This window comes from Diabrotica undecimpunctata, chromosome 10 (genome assembly GCF_040954645.1).
Source record: "Diabrotica undecimpunctata isolate CICGRU chromosome 10, icDiaUnde3, whole genome shotgun sequence".
Taxonomy (NCBI): Eukaryota; Metazoa; Arthropoda; class Insecta; order Coleoptera; family Chrysomelidae; genus Diabrotica; species Diabrotica undecimpunctata.
In genome coordinates, this window is record NC_092812.1 from 8,531,657 (window position 1) to 8,552,620 (window position 20,964).

General features: G+C 32.2%; 1 protein-coding gene across 5 annotated transcripts in view; it reads left to right on the forward strand.

Moving 5' to 3' along the window:
• The window catches only part of PlexB (plexin B), a 560,952-nt gene extending 547,576 nt beyond the window's left edge, over positions 1–13,376 (forward strand). For all 5 annotated transcript variants that reach the window (XM_072546628.1, XM_072546632.1, XM_072546629.1 and 2 more), the window contains 2 exons: positions 3,518–3,700; positions 3,952–13,376. In XM_072546628.1, coding sequence (XP_072402729.1) covers positions 3,518–3,700; positions 3,952–4,059 — 291 coding nt within the window. In that variant the 3' untranslated portion in view covers positions 4,060–13,376. The remainder of the gene's footprint in view (positions 1–3,517; positions 3,701–3,951) is intronic.
• The last annotated feature ends 7,588 nt before the right edge of the window (positions 13,377–20,964 follow it).

The following is a 20,964-nucleotide window of genomic DNA, read 5'->3' on the forward strand; positions in this document are numbered from 1 at the left end:
GTTATTAGTTTTTTATATATTTTCATTTTTCTATCAAAGTATTAATTATGTAGGTATTTAAAGGTTTACTAATAACTATTGTGAATTGGCCATGATTGATTACTCCTTGTAATTGTGTATGGGTTTTTGGTAACTGCCATTAAGGCATTCATTTAATTTTCCTCTTTCAGGCTAGTTTATTAATATTGTTCTGAATTTTCTTGTGGCATCTTAATACAAAAAAAATTGTAAATTAGACTAGTTTCTGTTCATGCACGTTTTTCTTTCTTCTTTCAGTACCCTGTCCGATTATCGAACGTTGGCGATCATATTGGCAATAGTAACTTTGTTTACGGCGGCTCTAAATAAATTAGCGGTGGTCTCTTGATACCATTCTCGGAGATTTCGGAGCCATGATGTTCTTCGCGGCCTGGACCTCTCCTTCCGGCGATCTTACCCTGTATTATGAGGTGTAGAAGGTTATACCTCTCTGATGTATCATTACATGACCGAAATATTGTAACTTTCGAATTTTTATCGTTTTTGTTATTTCTGTGCTCTTTGTCATTTCATGTAAAACTATTTCATTTCTTATTCGATCAACCCAACTTATTCGCAATACTCGTCGATAAATCCACATCTCAAAGGTCTCCAATTTTTTCATTAATGTCTCTGTAGGGGTCCAGCTCTCCATACCATATAGCAATGTGGAGAATATGTAGCAGCGTATTAATCTGATTTTAAGGTTTAACGTAATATCTCTATTAATTAGAATTTTCTTTAAATTATTAAAAGCCGGCTCTGGTTTTTTCAATGCGTATTCTTATTTCATTATTTATATCCCAGTTATCGTTAACGTTTGCGCCCAAATAAGTAATATTGTGGACTCTTTCTAACTCTATTCGATACGCTCTGATGTTCGTTGGTTGCAACTCCGTTTTGCTGACAACCATAAGTTTTGTCTTACAAGTAGTAAGTTTTAGCTCATATTCATCACATACTTCGGTTACCCTGTTTATAAGTCGTTGCAGGTCTTCTTCATTGGAGGCAATAAGTACCGTGTCGTCTGCATATCTGAGATTGTTGACATTAATTCCGTTGATTTTAATGCCTGTAGCTTCAACTAAGGCTTCTTTGAAAATAAATTTAGAGTAGATATTAAAAAGTACCACGCCACTCCACGTCGTATTTCCATTGCTTCCGTCTTATTGTGTCCAATTCGTATGTTTGCACATTGATGCCAATACAAATTTTTGATAATACGGAGGTCTCGGTCATCAATTCATACCTGTTGCAAGACACCTATAAGTTTGTCATGGTTTACTCGGTCAAAGGCCTTTTCGAAGTCGATAAAACACATATATACCGATTGTTCGATATCCTTACATTTTTGAACTATGACCTGCAAACTGAAGAGTACTTCTCTGGATCCAAGGTTGTTTCTGAAACCAAATTGTGTTTCACTTAGTTGTACTTCTATTTTGTTGTAAATTCTCGAGTGCAGTATTCTTAGGAAAATTTTCAGTGCATGACTCATCAGACTGATAGTGCGATGATCGCTACACTGTTTGGCATTTATTTTTTCGGTATCATTACAAATGTTGACAGTAGCCAGTCTGTTGGTATATGTCCTGTTTCGTATATTTGATTGAAGAGTCTTAGAAGAGAATGTTTACCCTTATCGTCGAGCAGTTTGATTATTTCGCTAGGAATTTCATCTGGACCGTTTGCTTTCCTGTTCTTTGATAGCTTTATAGCTCTTTCCATTTCATCGAGTGTTATGTTTGGCAGCTCCTCAATATATTCTTTCCACCTCTCTAATCTGTCTTGTTCATTGACTATAATATTTCCTTGTTTATCAAGTAAACTACTTGCTGTTGATCTATATGTTCCAGTTATTTCTTTCACCTTTTTGTACATATTAAACGTGTCATTCTTTTTCTGCGGTTCTTCTATTTCAAGACATTTGTTGCTTTACCATTTTTCTTTTGCATACCGGATTTTCCTTCTGATTTCTTTATGGATTTTATTGTATTCCTCAGTGTTTTTATGTTTCTGTTTTCGTCTGCTTTCCATTAGTCCCAATATTTCATCAGTCATCCATTGTTGTTTGCACTTATTAATAGTTTTATACTTTTTAGTTGTTTCTTCTGCTTCTTCATGTACCATGTCCTTTCAGAACGTTGGTTACCATCATAGCTATCTTAATTTTATTCACTGCCACCCTAAATAGCATGCTTGTATCAACACCATACCAATCTCGCAAGTTCTTCAACCATGAGGTTCTTCTTCGTCCTGGACTGCGTTTGCCTGTTGTTTCTTGCATAATGGTTTTGACATGATTCCAGTGGTCTTCGACGTTATCTGTTTCTTCCGATTTTTCGAACTTCATTTCTATCTCGTGTGTAATTTCATGACTATTATTTCGAATACAGTCAGTGTTTATTCGGTTAGTCGGTTGTTGGCGTTTTATTTTTTTAAGTTTGAGTTTTATGTCACTGATTAATAAGTTATGATCTGAGGGGACATCGGCTCCAGGTAGTGTTTTAGTTATTTTGGTTGAATATCGGTACCTTTCGCTAATTGTTATATAATCGATCTGTTTTCTAGCAAAGACAATATATTTTGAGACAAGCTATACATGTTGGCAATTTGAGTCCTCACCATCGTATTGGAGAGTTTGGACTTTGATTCTCGATTAATACATACCTAACTATTCAAATGGACCGCGAATTTTTAATAATTGCACACGTGGTGTTTTGGTAACCTCTTTTTTTTTTAATAAAACGTGTGCTTAGATTTTTAGGGATCTCGTCGCTTTCTTTTTAAGATTTAGCCATATGGCTCACACTCCCTCTAGGGGGAAAATTCACTCATCCCAGGTACCTACAGTATCAAAAGGATTGAGCTCTAGCGGGACTCTCCGTATTATCAAGGCCTAGGTGACACGGTATGCTGGAGTTTCTCCCAAAAATTTTCGTACACATCTGGTCTTCGAGAGTAGTACAGCTTTCTGCATAGTCTTATACAGATGTTCATTCAGAACCAGCTTTTTTATGTTTTCTAAGTGGTTCTTCGGAATGACTCCGGTAGTAGTAAGAATTATAGGTATTTTCGGGGGGTACATTTCATTCTTCATTGTCTCCGTTATTTGTATTTCCAGATCTCTCTACTTGGCGATCTTTTCGTTGTATTTAACACGCAGATTATTGTTGTTAGGTATCGCCACGTCGATTAGTGTTGTTTGTCTCGTTAGTTTATTAACTAGTACAAAATCTGGTCTATTGTGTGCTACTGTTTGGTCTGTGAGCACAGTACGGTCCCTTTTTAATATTACTAATATTATTATTTATTACACATTGCATATTGACTTTTCATTGTAGATTTCATTATAATTTGTTATAGTTGTTTTACTTAAGTTATTTGAAACTGATGTTATTTTTTATTTCTGTTTGCCAGAAATAGATAATCTACATTTGTATCGTATATGTGAATATATAGTTCGCAAACAATTAAATATGGGAATATTATTTTGTAGGATATACCCAGGTATCGAGAAATGGTATCTCAGTTCTATAGTGATGTTGCCATGTTGCCAATTATAACAGATCAGGAGATGGGATCTGCAATGCAGCAACTTTCTTCGCAACAAGCTGAAGAATTCGATACTGTGGCAGCTTTAAAAGAACTTTACATATATGTTACTAAATATAGAGAACCAGTAAGTATATATTTTAAGCATAATTTTAATTTTGCGGGAATCAAAAATTACTATACATTTTTGTCATTAAAGTGATTTACTTCTCTGATTTTGACTTACGTTTCTGATTTTGATTTACTTATGTCTATTTACTCTACATTTGGCTGAGAAGATCCGTAAACTACTGGTGGCCTTCAATTAATACAAACAGTTCAAATTGCAAGTTTAGAGGGTTTTATTTTTAGCTAAAGCTTTATTTTTATTTGTTTTAGATTCTTGAGGGACTTAGCACAGATCTGAATTGTCGACGTTTACATCTGGCACAGAAATTGGAAAGTGTCGCTTATACATTAGGAGGGGATGAGAACTCAACATGCTGACCTCAAAGGTCACCTGATCCTCTGTTGCCAAGAACCTTGGCGCCCTGATTCCAAGCGTAAGTTCACACACATGCTTTTCACTAGAAAAAGAATAGACCAATGTGAGAGCAAATAATATCAGTTCTGGAAATAAGTAATTAACTGGAACATAGAAATCAAAATTTAACAGATACTATTTTAATCGTAATAAGATTTTTCTTTTAAATTGTTTGGTCGTTTAAATGTTACTGTCAAAAATGTTTCACTTCAATGAAATTGGCTTTAAAACCAAAAGTATACCTTCACATATTTGCCATATACATCCTTCCATTATCTGCATTATACCGTCTTCCTTATCTGAAATAATTTTTAAATATCTTCAATGTTCACTATACTTTGAACTCTTACACACGATTTTTAACTGCTTTAGAAATCATTCATCTGATTGCTTTAGCTTCAGAGTTCCTAGTTTGCTCTCCAAAAAGTTTCCTTGGTCTGCAATTTAATGTCAATTTTAAAAAGTTTGTGCTGCCGTCTTATTGTAAATGTTAAGCCATATTTATTTTTTAAATATTTTTATAAGGCTTCAAATTATTTTTTAAACTTTAGAGAATTTTCAATGCTTAAGAGTTCCTATTTGTTAAGCCAAGTTACTTTGTGTACCTAAATAATATAACTAAATAATATTTATAAAGCAGCATATTTTCACTTAAACTAAAATTAAACGACAGGTTACTCATTTTTTCTGAGCTGAATAGTCTTGTGATATGTTTAGATGCACTGTTTTATTTAAGAGTTTTATTTTTATCAATAAACATCATGTTAGCAACGGTATAGACGATACAAATAGTCACAGGGCATTATGAGTCGAGATAGCATTGTACATATTTTGTTTAGATTTATGAACAGAAACCTATATATCTATTCTTAATCTACAAATTAAGAAGTACCACTGTACTACATTGGAGAACTCATAAAATAGAAAAAGGTCTTCCCAATGTTAAGAGCGTAGGCGCAAAATTTCGGGCCAATGCTTTTTAAATGCATTCATTTTTTTCGAATCCTGAGAAAACTAATAAATATTTTTGAAAAATTTTAACGCAAAATGAAAGATTACCTTATTACAGAGGGCCGAAAGTCACTTAGAATAAACAAAAAGATTCTTTTGAATGAGATATTTTAAATTAAAAATCACACTTAAATTTCTCTTCTTTTTCACCCCTGTAACTTACTAAAAATAAACATTATAGAAGTTTTCAGGGACTTTCGTCCCTCGGTAATAATGTAATCTTTATTCTGGGTTTAAATTTTTCAAAAATACTTATTAGTTTTGTCAGGATTCGAAAAAAATGAATGCATTTAAAAACATCGGCCCGAAATTTTGCGCCTACGCTCTTAAGTCAACATTCTAAATTTCCTCAAAATAAAAGGATAGCAATGAAAGGATAGACAGAGCTCGCCATATGTAGAACATTCTTACCTGGAATAATAAAAGGTTAACAATGTAAATATCTATTACATTTTCCACAAAAATAGACTTTTCCTGAAATAAGTTATTAGAAAAAATTAAACTGAAATTTGATCGAATATATTTTTCTATATCTGCAAGACAATATTTTCAATATATTGCAATATTTTCTAAGAACTAAAATTGTCTAATATATCTTGTTTTGAAATTTTAAATACTTCATCAATAGGGATAATTTATACTGTGGAAATAAACCGCAATTGTTGCAATTAAAATTACATGTTTTGTTTTGACAGTTAGATTTCCAATCCGGAACTCGTTCTAAAAAAACTGAATTGAATTAGAAAAATTGATATAACCTGTAAATTATTGTTTTTTGTTGTAATTTGCGGTAAATACATTCTTTACATTGTAGATTTACTTTGCCCTGATCTTGGAGACAACAGCCATGTATTACTAGACCTTCTTGAAGGGTGTTATTATACCCTAGATTGACATAAAATTCTGATCTTTTTATACATATGGTTATATTATTCTTAATTGTAAATTATGTGTCTTTGATATGCTGTTACCTCATTCTTCTTCAAGTGCCATCTCTGCGACATAAGTCGGCAATCATTATGGTTATTCGGACTTTGGAAACAGCTGCTCTGAAAAGTTCATTTGGTGTACATCCGTACCAATCTCTCTTGGTCCAGACTGTCAGGTTCACTACCAGGCAGTAGAAAAGGCATTAAATCTTGGAGACAATCTATTAATTATTTTGGACCAAACAGCACTATTATTAATAGTTTCTTTAACATCTTTTAACTCTCTAAGAGCTTTATTGTTGGTATATGCTCCACAACATTTGCGTTCTTATGCATTTTATTTATATTCATAAAATGTTTACTATAATAACTCAGATTTCGGTCTTTTGTTCATGTCCACAAGGAATCTACGTTCCTGTATTTGGCTGTATACCATATATTAAAAAATTAATTAAAATCCTTTGTAAATATATACCTTTTACAAAGGATTTTAATTAATTTTTTGTTCATGTATTGTGATCAGTCTTGACCACATTTCGGCAACATTTTCACAGTTTATCAATTGTTGTATTGGATCTTGACATGCTGCTACTGCTAGTTTGGCCTTCAAGTTCTGTAACTGTTCCATTCACAACTGAAAGCAGTTTCTCTGATTTAAACGAAATGGTTACACTAAATTTCCATAGTTGAAAATTTGAGCCATCAAACTTGGTGATATTCCTAGAATCAATTTTCACAGCTGAAGCCATCATACACTAAATATTTATTTTATAATTGGTACGACTCGAACGTTCCATACAGCGAAAATAAACACGGGACCTCATGACTTGAATGTTACATCAACTAAACTTTTTACTCTCTGAACTCTGAAAAAATACAGTGTTTAGGTTCACTACCTGTCAAATAAAACAACTCAATTGTCGATAACTAAAGAGTTTATTAGACAATAAACGTGATAATATTAACAAACAAACACTTGCCTGTAAAACAGTTTATAAGAAGTAAGATAACCTAAAAATAATTAATTCTTTTGAACGCTCTCGCGCGAAGGTCAGATCTTCAATACCAGATCAGCTTTAGAAGTGTAGTAGTATATGGATGTTGCCTCCAAGATCGAGGTAACATAAGTCTAAACTGTGAAGAATGGGTTTACCGTGAATTTACAAAAAGAATTTACAGATTATATCAACATTCATAATTTTATTTTTTGAGAATGATTTCTGTATTCGAAATGAAAAAAAAAATGTAATTTCAATGAAAGTTATTGTATTCCCGAAACATAACATTAGGTGTGTAACATGCTACAATAAAACGATTTCAGAACCAGACTTCTAATATATATTACCTTTCTATGACATATGGATTGTGACAAACGTGCCGAAAATATTCATTTTATGAATAATAAATATAAGATATGACCAGAAATGCTATTATATCAAAGGATAACAAGAACTTTTATAGGCACAATGTGACACAAAAAAAAATATGCAAAATCGAGATTTTGAAGATATAAAATATAAAATGCTTCAATGTAAAATTCAAAAGGTTCATAATGATTTAATAGGTGGTATTCATACATCCATTTATAATAAATATTTTGTTTCGATATAAAGGTAAACGTTTCTGTACATATGCATCTCAGATTCATTATACTATCCATATTCAATTCAGCCCTATTAATTGTCATCGGTGTTATTCATTTATACTCCTAGTTAAATTTTTTCTTTAAAACCAATTTCATTCAGTTTGCGTTTATAATATTTTACTCCTCCAGTATTACTGCAATAAAAACCGTATTGTATTTTATACAAGTATTATTTATCAAAAATAAAATTTATAACAGTTGGGTGAAAAAAGAAAGTTTAATCAAAATAACTGATATCTGTAGGTCTGAGTTGCCCAAAATGTTGAATTTTTAAATATTTTTTGTTTTCTTAACATTGGTACAAGCTCCATATAAAATTAATTATTAGTAATGGACAAGAAATTTATAATGCACAAACTGAATGAAAAATAATTAATAATGTATTAAGTAACCTTAAAATCGTAACTTTTAGCTGCAGTAGTTGTTATAATTTGTTATAAGTATAAAATATCCAGATATAGAGGAAAGCATGTTTGTGTTTTTGAGCGTGTTATACTGTGATATGGCGCATGATCAGGTGACTGTGATTGGATGCGTACTTACCCTCCAGCGGCTGCTAGTTTCCTTTTTCGAGTGCCTCGCTACGCTGATGGGACGTGACAAGGACAGTGTATACTCGCAACAGCGCAGTATTTGCGTATTTCTGTTCGTTCCGGTATAGTGATAAACAGCTCCAGACAAACGACTATAGGATTAATGGTAAATGGCATGATGAAATAGTGAACTTGTCCTTGTAAAAACGCATTTTATTGTTTATAAAATACGATAGAAAAATATTGTTTATAAAATACGATAATTTAGAAATGTATTAAGACGGGAATTTCATTCCCTATTAAATTTTACAATCCTATATAGATCTTGAGCTACTCCTATTCGCCACCGGTATTCAGTAACCTGCCAAATGCTTCTTTAATCTGTCAATTGTATAAGCAGTGGCCATATGCTTTTTCCTCTTATGTATTTGCTCCAAATAAGTTTTCAACTAGAGTTTCAATATATTTACCAATTGATGCCTATGTTAATATAAGGATTTTGGCTCCGTACACGCTTTTTTAATATTTATGAATTAAGTATAATTGCATATATTTAAAAAATATATTCTATATAAAATTTAAACTCGGTCGTGCTGAAAATTGTTATAGTAAAGCCAAATGAGTTATATTTTTGTCTGGTGCTGTTACTTCATGAAACCGTTCGGTCCGGTTAGCCTAGTTAAGTAGAAATTTATAGAAATTTTCTTCATCATATCGATTGACTATATGTTATGCGGTATTTATTTTGTTTAGAAAGTCTAAGGTGCCTCAAGATACATCATATGAATCTCAATATTTTAAGCGAGTAAACATAACCTATATTATTTAGTGCAGTAAGGGTGAAGTGAACACATTAAAAATTGCCATAAGTGGTAAAGTTGATGTTTAATGCACGACATATATATTATTCTCTATTTTTATTGTTTGTTTGGTCATATTTCAGCTTATGTATACATTCGCAAATATTGTTAAATTCACTTCTTTGTAAAATATTGTTTCAATATGTGTTACATTCATCTGATAATTATATATTGTATTTTAATGATAGCCACAATTGTTTCCAGTTATCTTAACAATTTTTTTGTCTTTTCACTTCTGTACCTACTAACTACTCTTGTTTGTATCGCAATTAATATTATTTTAGGTAGAATAAACTAACTTTCTTTTAACTACCACAATCTGGTTTTTCTTTAGTCTTAGTAACTATTACATCACTGTTTAAATTTTAAAGCCTCTATTAACTAAGGATTACACGTTCCTAGACTTTCATGGACGTCACCATATGTTCTTAATTGTCCTTACAGTTTATGATTCTGCCTGAATTTTAATAAAAATTAAATTTTTAATTTTTCCAATCCGGAAATCGTTTTCAAAAATTTTTCGAAATAAAAATTGTAAATCATTGTCATAACCTGTAGATGTTCTTCCCCTTCTTCTTTTATTAGCTATTTTTTTGACAATACACTCAGTTAACTTTGGGGGAAACACTTTTTTCTTGCTTCAGCAATCAGAATATTGTTCTGAAGCTATTTTCTTATGGCATCTTAATACAATCTACTATTTTTATTGGGAATAAGCCAAAAATTTACTTTAAAATAAGTTTATTTCGCCGTTTCTATTTCTACAAAAGACTGTTAATATATAAAGAACTACAATAGCCTTGTAGTACATTTTCCTGTAGACGATGTTTTCAATACGTTTGAACATACACCACCTGTAAATACTATTTTCAATTGGCGGTTAAAGTGAAAGCTTGACAGTTTATGTTTACTTGGCCTCGGCCTTGAAGGCATCAGGAGTGTTTACACTTCTAGAACTGAAAGTCTTGAAAAATGTTGCACTGTCTGATGTGTTAATAGCTAGTTGGATATGTGTTATCCGAACTGTGTAGATTTCATTCACCGCCAATTGAAAATAACATTTATATTTTATATAAATTATTCAGAATTGCATTTCAGGAATTTTTTGAAAATAATATCCGAAGTGAAAGACGATTTATTTATTCTAAATAAATAAAACTTTTCTTTTGTTGTCCATTTACCCGAATTACGATTTGCTTTATCCACTGATAATAAATGGTGATTCATTTAGAGGTACTTTTTTGGTGAGGATTTGATTGAAGATCGTGCATGAATATTGTCAAACTGACATTTCGCTTTTGTTCAGTATTATTTGACATTTCATGATGGAAAGACTTAGCCCGGCACAGTGTCTAGAAATTATTAAGTTATATTTTGAAAATGGGAGTTCTGTGAAGAATGTGTTTCGTGCGCTTAGAGCAATTTATGGTCCACATAATCAGCCTACCAAACGTACAATTCGCTTTACGATTAGTAAGTTTGAAACCCAGTTTTCATTATTGGATAACACGCGACCAAATAGACCACATTCAGCACGTACTGAAGAAAATATAGCGGCGGTAACGGATAGTGTACTCGAAAATAATGAAGAATCGATTCTTCGCCGTTCTCAACAGCTTGGCTTGTCATATGCAACAACTTGGCGTATTTTACGTAAGGATCTTGGTTTAAACGCATGCAAAATTCAATTAGTGCAAGAGCTAAAGCCGACCGACCTTCCGAGTCGTCACCGTTTCAGTCGATGGGTTCTTGATAAGCTTTCAGAAGATCCACTGTTTTCGAGAAAAATTTTGTTTTCAGATGAGGCCCATTTTTGGCTTAATGGGTACGTTAATAAACAAAATTCCCGTATTTGGGGTGATGAACAACCCAAAGAGGTTTAAGAGTTGCCATTATACCCTGAAAAAAACAACTGTTTGTTGTGGTTTATGGCCTGTGGAATCGTTGGTCCATATTTCTTTAAAACAGAGGCCGGCCAGAATGTTAATGTGAATGAAGACCGGTATTGTGCCATTATTACGGACTATTTGGTACCTGAAATTGAAGCTCGTGGTCTCGGCGACATTTGGTTCCAACAAGATGGCGCCACTTGCCACACAGCCCGTGAAAGCATGGCTTTACTGCGAGAACGATTCGGTGAACAAATTATTTCACGCTTTGGACCAATCCTAGATCCTGTAACATCTCACCTCTAGATTCTTTCTTTTGGAGCTACCTAAAGTCCAAAGTCTACATGAATAAACCAGATTGAGGCATTGGAGGCCAATATTACTCGAGTCATTGGTGAAATACCAATCGAAATACTAGAACGAGTCATCCAGAATTGGAACTTCAGAATGAAACAACTTAATCGTAGTCATGGCCAACATTTAAAAGAAATTATCTTTAAGAAGTAATTGTAAAAAATGGTTCTTTTGCATGATAATAAATATTTTCAAATAAAATTTATTTTTTTCATTGTTTTTTCTTGTTGAAAAAAGTACCTCTAAATGAATCACCCTTTATAATGGTTTAATATGCAATAGTCATTATTGCATTATTCAGTACGTTCAATAAAATCTTAAATTGTAACCAAAAATAAACTAAAAATTCGAATTATTTACACTGATCTATTTATAAGTTTTTCAATTTTATGAGATTTTACAAATTAATTCAAGGTCAAGTTAGTTCCCTCAGCCTTTTTAATGTCAGAGTATTTTTCACCACGTTACACGCGAGTGTCTTTCGGATATCTAACAGGTGACTAACGGATGTCTAACGAGTGTCTAACAGGTTAAGAAGTGTTATATTATTAAAGTTTTGTTGAATTTATTGATTGTATTTAACTCCGTCAAAAATTCGTATTATTTCAAGAAACATTGGTAAATTTGATTCCTTCAAGTTCTTTCTATTAGTTTAACTGATCTTTTCTCTCCCTTGCTCTCGTGCTCTCTCTTCCTCTCTCTCCCTCTCGCGATTTGTCTAGTTTATTACGGATTTTAGACGTTTTATATAATGTTATTAATGATTAATAATATATTAATAATTAATAAATCAATTAATAATTGATTTAATATTTTTTACTTTTGTATATTTTTATACTTGTACAAATAAATCTCGATATGTCCTTCTAATAATAAATGTTTTTACATGAAACGTGTTAAATGCATAACATATCGTCAATGGTTGATTGATATTAGTGATCTATACCCGAACATTATTTTACGTGGAATAGTCTTAAGTCCAGTGATTTGTACGTTAATATTTTAATTTTGTTTGATATAAAATAATGCAATGTATCTTAATATTTTTTTGTAAATATGATATAAATTGTGCATATAGATTAATAACGGATTTATAAAAGTGTTTATACTTAGGTGTACGTACATTCATCGATAATACAGGATTAGTCAACAATCAAATAAAGTAACTTCATACTACAGATAAAAATTTGTGGGTTGGCTTTTCTGTTTAGTGAAAAAAAATTTAAAATATTTATGTATATACTAGAAGGGCAAGTATAGAAAATTCTGTCTTTTTTAATAGAATACCTAGCTGTTGAATAAATTTTAATATTTGACTTATTCGAGAAGTTTTTATAATAAACATAAACCCAAAAACCAATGAAGAAGACTCTAGAATATAAGGAGATGATAAAACTAGTAGTTCCAAAAAGGCTCAAAAATTAAGTGTAAGGAGAGCCATTTACAAAAATAAAATTTTTGTATTTGAAATTACTTATACTTGATTTATTATTTCAAATCAAAGTTTTTCAAAAATAACAGCATGAGAACATTAAGCATAGAGAGTTAATTTGTAAACATTTTTCTGTCGACATGAAGTTACTTCATCGCATCGTTAACTCTCCCCATACATTTATTAGATTGTGTTAGGTATAATTTTTTATTGTAAACAATTTTTACAAAATCTTATACATGTAGTACAGCTTATTTATAATGTGGCTACCCAAAAATGATATATAATATCCATACTATTTTTATTGCAATCAGTCTAATTAAATTTGAGATATTTTAAATAGCAGACACATTCTAAATGAGCTTTAATAAATTTTTATAATTAAAATATGGATGTCTCAATTTTCAAATTTAATGATACAAAATGTTAGTGAAAATACAGTTATTTATATGCATTTTTATTTGTTTTCTTCAAAATCTATTTTAACTGACTCTATTGTAATATATTCCTTTCAAGCAGCTTGAGACTTTCTTATACTTTTGGTAATGTGATCGTGAATTAAAGCTTTTTATATAAAAGTGTATTGTTTAGTGATATTTTTTTACTCTATTAAACATGTATTCCATACTTTTATTTTTCATTTATTTTAAAACCAATTTTACTTCAAACTAAAACACATGCATTTAATAAATCGTCTTTTGGGTTTGGGTGTCCTTTGTTGGTAAGCTCTTTAAGATTATTACTCAATGTTTCGCTGCATTTTTCTCAAAGTTTATAGGATAGGCTCCCGATCACGGTAATTGAAGTACCCGTTCAAGACAAGATGGAATTTATGCTTAGGAACTGCAGATCTCGTTGGAGACTCCATCCTGTCCACGAAAGACATCTTCAACAAGGTGGAAGGAGCAACAAGTGAAGTAGGGCTGAAGATTAATGAAGAGAAGACGAAATATATGTGTATAAATAGAACGACGCGAAGAGACAGAATAGAACAAAATGTGACGATCAACACCTTCAATTTTGAAAGAGTACAACGTTTTAAGTATCTGGGGGCCGTAATCACAGCTGACAACGATGTTACTGAAGAAATAAAAGACAGAATCCAATCTGCAAACCGCTGTCTATTCGCACGGGATAAGCTCATAAAATCAAAAAATCTTACAAAAAGTTCAAAGATCAAAATCTATAAATCCATCGTCAGACCTGTAATAACATACGGATGCGAAACGTGGACCATGACCAAAGTAAACGAAGAAAAGTCAAGAAAAATACTTTAAAAATTTTCGGACCTCGCCATGACATCACCACAAACCAGTATAAGATCAGAACCAATATCGAATTAAAAGCACTCTACAATGACGCCGATATTGTCCAAGAAATTAAATCACAGCGACTAAGATGGGCAGGCCACGTGCACAGACTGCATAACGATAGACTGGTAAAACTGGTATAGGAAGAGATTCCCACAGGCAAAAGACCACTCGGACGTCCCAGAATGCGATGGAGAAAAAACATCCAAGCAGATCTCCAGAAAATGAACATTCCATTTGACCCTAGGTTGATGGAAGACCGAACAAATTGGAAAAAAGTTGTACAGTCAGCCAAGACCCACCCAGGGTTGTAGCGCTACGTGATGGTGATGATGAACTGCAGACTTAATTTTCTGATTGGATGGGCAAAAGATTTGTATCAACAGCAATATGTGAAAAAGCAGAGAAATTGCCTTCTCTTGCTCTGAGAAACTGCCAGCTCTTATGTGCTGGATCATAGTATAATGATATTTAATGATAATTAATAAAAATAAAGCGTTTAACATAACAATTGCTATCCACGCCAATACATAAAAAAGGAAAATATTGATTGGATTCGACCAATGTATTAAGATTGTTGTCCTATTTATGAATTTTGGATATTCATATATTGAAAAACTGTGGAAACTAGGTTATTAGCTCAAAAAGTAAATGTTTGTTGTTTGTGAAACTGCACTCTAAGGGGTAATCTACTGTCCATCAACATAAGTCGAGGAAGAAATAGCAAGCTTGGACTTCGTAGATTACTTATGAATAACGTACCGGACAAAATTTATATGGTCGAAAAATCTAAATTTGCTATTTTCCTTTGAGACGCGACGCTGTGAAAGAAATGTAAAAAAAAGTATATCTCTAATTTTCTCAGTAATAATTTTGATTCTTCGGATTAATTCGGAATGAATCAATCTAATTTTTCTTAACAAAAGAAAATGCTCCAAAAATGTTTGCACGTCATGCATAACGTAACTTTTAATATGCTTGTTATGAAGCTTTCCTACTACCGTTAATAATTTAACCTATAGTCTTTAAATTGACATAATTTATGCTCCTAAAAATTTTAATCCCCCATACCGTCCGTCGTGCATTTCTGAGAAAATTAGATTGCTATTTATACTTTTACAGATTGACGACTTTTCAGCTTTCCAAAAGAAAACGTTAAATTTCACATTTCTGGCCTTAAAAAGGGTCCCCGGTAAGATAGGCAAAATGCCTGCACTCCCAGAATTCAATTTTTTAATTTTTTTAGTTCTATGGGGTTAAAAATAGCTCATCGCAATTTTAAGCCGCCATCCCCCTCTCAAAACTCAGAGAGCTATGGAATGACAGATGCTGGGTATCTCACTCAAAGACTATAAAACCAATGAAGACATTCGTAATAAAACAAAAGTAAAAGATGCTGTCAAACAGGCAGCTAAACTCAAATAGAAATGGGCTGGACATAACGAACGTCTTAAGTATGGCCGATGGAATAAAGAAAATCCCCCTCTCCCCAATCCTAACCACAAAACCGTCATTTTTCGTTTTTATTTTTTTGGCAGGGTTTCAATAAATTTAAAAATTTCAAAAAAATTTACACGCATACCTGAGGCTTTTACAAAATTTGTCTACATTTATAGACCCGTATGTTGAATGCATAACCTAAAATGCATTTTTTTTTAAAGCGTATAACTTTTTTTTGGAGATGGCTTCAGTTCAAATTTTTTTTATTTTGTGTATTTAATAAAAACTATATTTCTGATGTTTTCCAGATTTTTCCGTCAGGTACGCCACCTTAAATGCGCTGAGTTTTATTTTTTAATCATGTAGAACATCAAAAATAAAGTCTGGAAGTGAGATCATTTTGTTTATCTTAACGGGGTGGTACTCTTTGTTTGTTACAACATTCTTAAGGAATCCACAAAGTTACAGTTTGCTTTCGTTTGTCCGTCTCTAGGTTTACAGGTCTCTACTGTAGACTAGGTGCGATTCAAGACCGTAAAAACTAGGTGACTTCCAATAAAACATCACCAATGACGACTGGGTAAAATGAATAATACAGGGTGTTAGTAAATAAGTGTAACAAACTTCAGGGGCTGATTTTACATGAAAAAACAATAACAGTTTGCTATATAAACGTATGTCTGCAAATTTCCGAGATACGGTGTGTCGAAAGTTTTCTTAGAAACTGACAATTTATTTATTGCTATGGAACTGGTTGAGATATGCGAATAAAATTTAGTAAGTCTAAATTTTTTAAATGAAAAAATGAAAAAAATTAAATAAAAAAAAAAATTAAAAATAAAAAATCATTTTTGAATTCCTGGTTCAATTTATGACAAAAAATCTCTCTTGCCTATTTTTCATAGGAGGCGACGTTTGTATGCATAATAAAACATCTTAACGCGTATTTTTCATTTCTTTAATAACTATCTAATACAATAACATTAAACCAGAACAAAAACAGAAAGTAACACTAATACAATTTTTAAAATAGGCGCACAGCTACAAAAAATGTTCAAAATAACCCCCGTTAGACGTGACACAAGATTCAACTCTGCGGCTTGTCTTATTTGCGCAAATATTCTTCGTGTATTTCTTATTGTTTTATTGTATAATTCCATTTCTCAGGTCATCATCATTTTCGACGGGGGTGGAATAAACTAAGAACTTGTGAAAACCCCAAATACAAAAATATAAAGGATTTAAATCCGGCGATTAAACAGGCTAATGTTTTGTATTTTTCCTACCTATCCACCAACATGCATAAACCGTAAGTGTTGTCTCAGCTGTAGAGGAATTTCTTTAAATAGGATAGGAAACTAAGGTAAGATTCACCAGGAAATGCACCGATTATTTCAGGATGATTCTTATTTTACATAATACTGCATCTGCTCAGTGGAGACATCTTACGTCGATTATTTTCGATTGATGTATATCTCTGTTGGTTATAACATAATCTATCATAGATCTTTGTCCACAGGTGTTATTAAATGTATATTTGTGTTGGTCTTTGTGGTCAAAAAATGTGTTGTTTATTCTTAGTTCATTATTCGTGCAGAAGTTGATCATCAGTTCTCCATTTTCGTTTTTAACATTCTCGTTATGTTTTTGTTTAATGCCGGGTATTACTTGATTGCATATTGGAGCGTTAAAATCCCCCAATATTATCATCTTCCCTCTGACTTGATTTACTACTTGTTGTAATTGTTTTTTGATTATCAAACAATTAAATAGTAATCAACATAAAATATATAAACTGTAAAATAATTCCATACGTCATAAAAAATGTTGGTAATTTCATATTTGCAATTAAAAAAAATGTAAAAAAAAAATTTCGGTAAATTGGTATTTTATTCGTATAATTTGATCGATTTGCTGAAGAAGTCATTGGCAACAAGGTAGGCGTGTAAAAAAGGTAGTAGCGGTTGCACACGTTGGATATGAAACAGATAAAATTCATTTTATTTAATAATTTTAAATACATTGAAGTTGCTTATAATACAATTAAGTCAATATGTTGGCAATTTTTTTAAAACTTGTTGCATTCCATTCATAAGAGTGCCAGGAAATTTTGTTAACAAAAATGATGATGTGAAAATGAAAATTGCATTATTGAACAAGGAAAATGCATTTTCCAAAGTGCATTTCAAAGTGATGAAAAATAATAAATTTGTAAATAGAAAATAATTCACTGACATGAGTTCAATATATCTACTCGGGGGTTTTTTGGGGTCACTGAACACAAATATCATGATGGCAGAAGTATCCGAGGCAGCTGGTACACATGGGTCTGGTCTCCTGGCATTTTGTGGATATTTGATAGAATATCAGTGTAAACAGAGGTTTTTAGGGTCGCTGGATACTAATATCATATCGGCGATGGTGTGCGAGTAATTTGGTGCCCATGACGTGCCTTGCCTCATAGAGTTTTGTGAAAATTCGATACACAATCAGTTTCCGATGCACAAACTCGGAGACAAATATTTACCTCTTAGAACCTACCAAAATTTATTTGCATAAATATATCGACTGGTTTCAGAGTAATTAATAAATCGTTAGGTTGTAAGATAAATTTTAATACCCTGTATCTGAGAAAAAGCATTTGTGGATGTACGTATATATAGCAAACTCATTATTTTTTCATTCGGAATTACCCCCTGACGTTTGTCGCACTTATTTACTTACACCCTTTATATTGGTGCCTGAGCTATTTGTCCATACTGTCACGTTTTAATGCTTTTATGGAGCATTCCTAAGAAAATTATTTTGGTGTTTTAATTATTTTAATCCGCCATGCATACCTTCAATGATGGTATGATGACATGCAAAATTAGATTGCAGTCTATACTTTTAATAAATATTGTTAGATTGACAATTTGCACACCGTCTCAAAAGAAAACGCTCCAGTTTCAGGTTTTCGAACCATGTAAAAATTGTCCGTTACGACATTCTTGGTAATGTGCAAAGTTACAGCTAACTGTTTTTTCTTCGACTTCTTAGGTTGTAGACTAGGTGTGATTCAAGAGCCGAAGACTCAATGACCTTCAATAAAATATCGCCAATTACTAGGTAAGCTGAATAACCTATTGGAACCTTAGATATTTGTCTGATATGGTCTTTTAATAAGTAAAAAAGTGTAGAAGAAAGATATCCTCGGCGCTAAAACATGTGGTGAGTTTTGGCCTCTTTCACAATTTTCGTGTTCGGTTTTCTCTCTTCTTTGCCAAATCTCTCCATCAGCCATCGCTTCCCTGGTCTAAATTTCATCTTTGTTCTTTCCATTCTTTTGTACAAAATGTATCTCATGGGTCTTTCTAGTGACCTTCCTTCCACCTAACCAAGCCAGTCCTCTCGACTTTAAAAATATAACTATCAACACTTTAAGTTTAAAATTACTTTTATTTTTTTTACTCTTGATGTCTCAAAATATTTGTTGCTGATCTGATGTTAATAACTTAGCCTATATTCATTAAATTTACTTATTATAGTTATCCGGTATGCTATTCCCCGTGCATACCCTTACGATTTAATGGTTTTTATAAAGCATTCCTGAGAAAACTACATTGCTGTTTATACTTCTTCTAAACATCGCAAATTTATAACATTTATATGGTCTCAAAGAAAAAGCCCCAGTTTCACGTTTTCCGACTATAAAAAATTTGTACGTTGAGAAATGCTTAAATAATCCAGGACGTTTCAACTTGCTGATATTTAATGTACAACTTGATGGACTGTAGACTAGGATGATGGATGGACTGTAGACTAGGTGTGATTCGAGAACCGAAGACTCGATGGGTTTCAATAAAAGAACACTAATGACTGGGTAAACTGAATAATTTATTGGAACCTCGGCTATTGATTTGATATTATCTTTTAAATTAAAAATTTCTAGGATTTGTCTCGTTTAGACCAGGGGTGAGGCAACATAAATGAGAAGCCTGCTTCCTGTTTCCAACTTGCAATCCAAATTTTACTTATTCCATAAGTGGAGTAACACATCATTAACCAATGCTGGAATCAGTAGACTATTTACACAAAATGAATAAATTATTTCTCTCGAATTAATATATTAGCTATAAATACGAGTGTATGAGTTACCATAATTAACAAACTGCCTATTTCTTCGCACTGTCGCCGAAGCTGCTTATAAGGACAAAGAAACATTGAGTGTGACTTTAAAATTAGTCATTTCAGAATTACAACATTCAAACTTACATTATTCAAATTTGGAAGACGCTTTATTAAATCTTTCCCTCTCTTTGAGCGTGGAAGCATACGATTTCATTAGAAACACATATTTAAACACAATTTAAAACAAGCTTATAACTATTAAGAATTTTATTTTGTTTTTTGAATGCCTCTTCATAAATATGCAGTAAAATTGTACAACTGACTGTGTACATCTTCATTCTTCTTTGACATTTGGTTTATGGTTTTCTTTTTTAAGTTTGACATAATTAGGATTAAAGGAAACTACTAAATATCAGTCCTCTTCTTATCCGAGACTAGTGTTGCCCAAAATCGGTCTTGGTCTTGTTCTTGCGTTTTCGCAAGACCAAGACCGTCTAATTTTAGCAAGATCAAGACCAAGACTGACCGTGCAAGATTTGAGCAAGAACAAGACTAAGCCTGCGAGACTCTTGCTTCTTGCAGTTAGTGTCGTTTTAGGGGGTATAGTAGTTCGGGTGTATGCTTAGAGACTATAAGATGCAAAAAAATATGTAAGAAAAATTTGGAAAACTGGATTTATGCCCATTACGAACAATACCACAAACATACATAGCGAATCAAAATATTCATTAAAAGATCACTTGACACATTTAACATGCATTCAGAGGTCATAAATTACAATGTAAAAATAAAATATTTTGTACATTCTTTCCCAACAGACGGCTTCTTCTCTCTGAAATTAATTGTCCAGATTTTGAGAATACGAGTAGCCGCCCTCTAATCATAAAATAATATTCTTGCGTTGCGACGCCGACAGTAATATCGTACCGAAACTTTTCAACAATATGTCACCTTAGCTGATAATTCACTTAATAACACCCACTTAATAATTAAATTTTTTTCTTAATATTAATTTAGTTAGGAGGAATCTATATAATATATATACTACAAATCTTATCGGCCTAAGACTAAACATCGTTTTTGCTGAGTCTGCGATGAGATCATTCGGTTAAACAAAATTTGCTGAAAGAGCGCGGCTAATATTCAAAAGAAACGAGACAAATTAAAATTAATAACAGATAATGCCGATTACCGTGTAAACAAAATACCGAAAGAAGTAATGAAGTAACGATATAATTCTCGGTTTGGTATTGGGTATTGGATAGTAACGAATATAAAGTAACGAGTAGTTACTTTTTCGACATCACCAAACTTCACTTTCAGAAATGAGGTTTCCCTCGAGTCTAATGTAACAA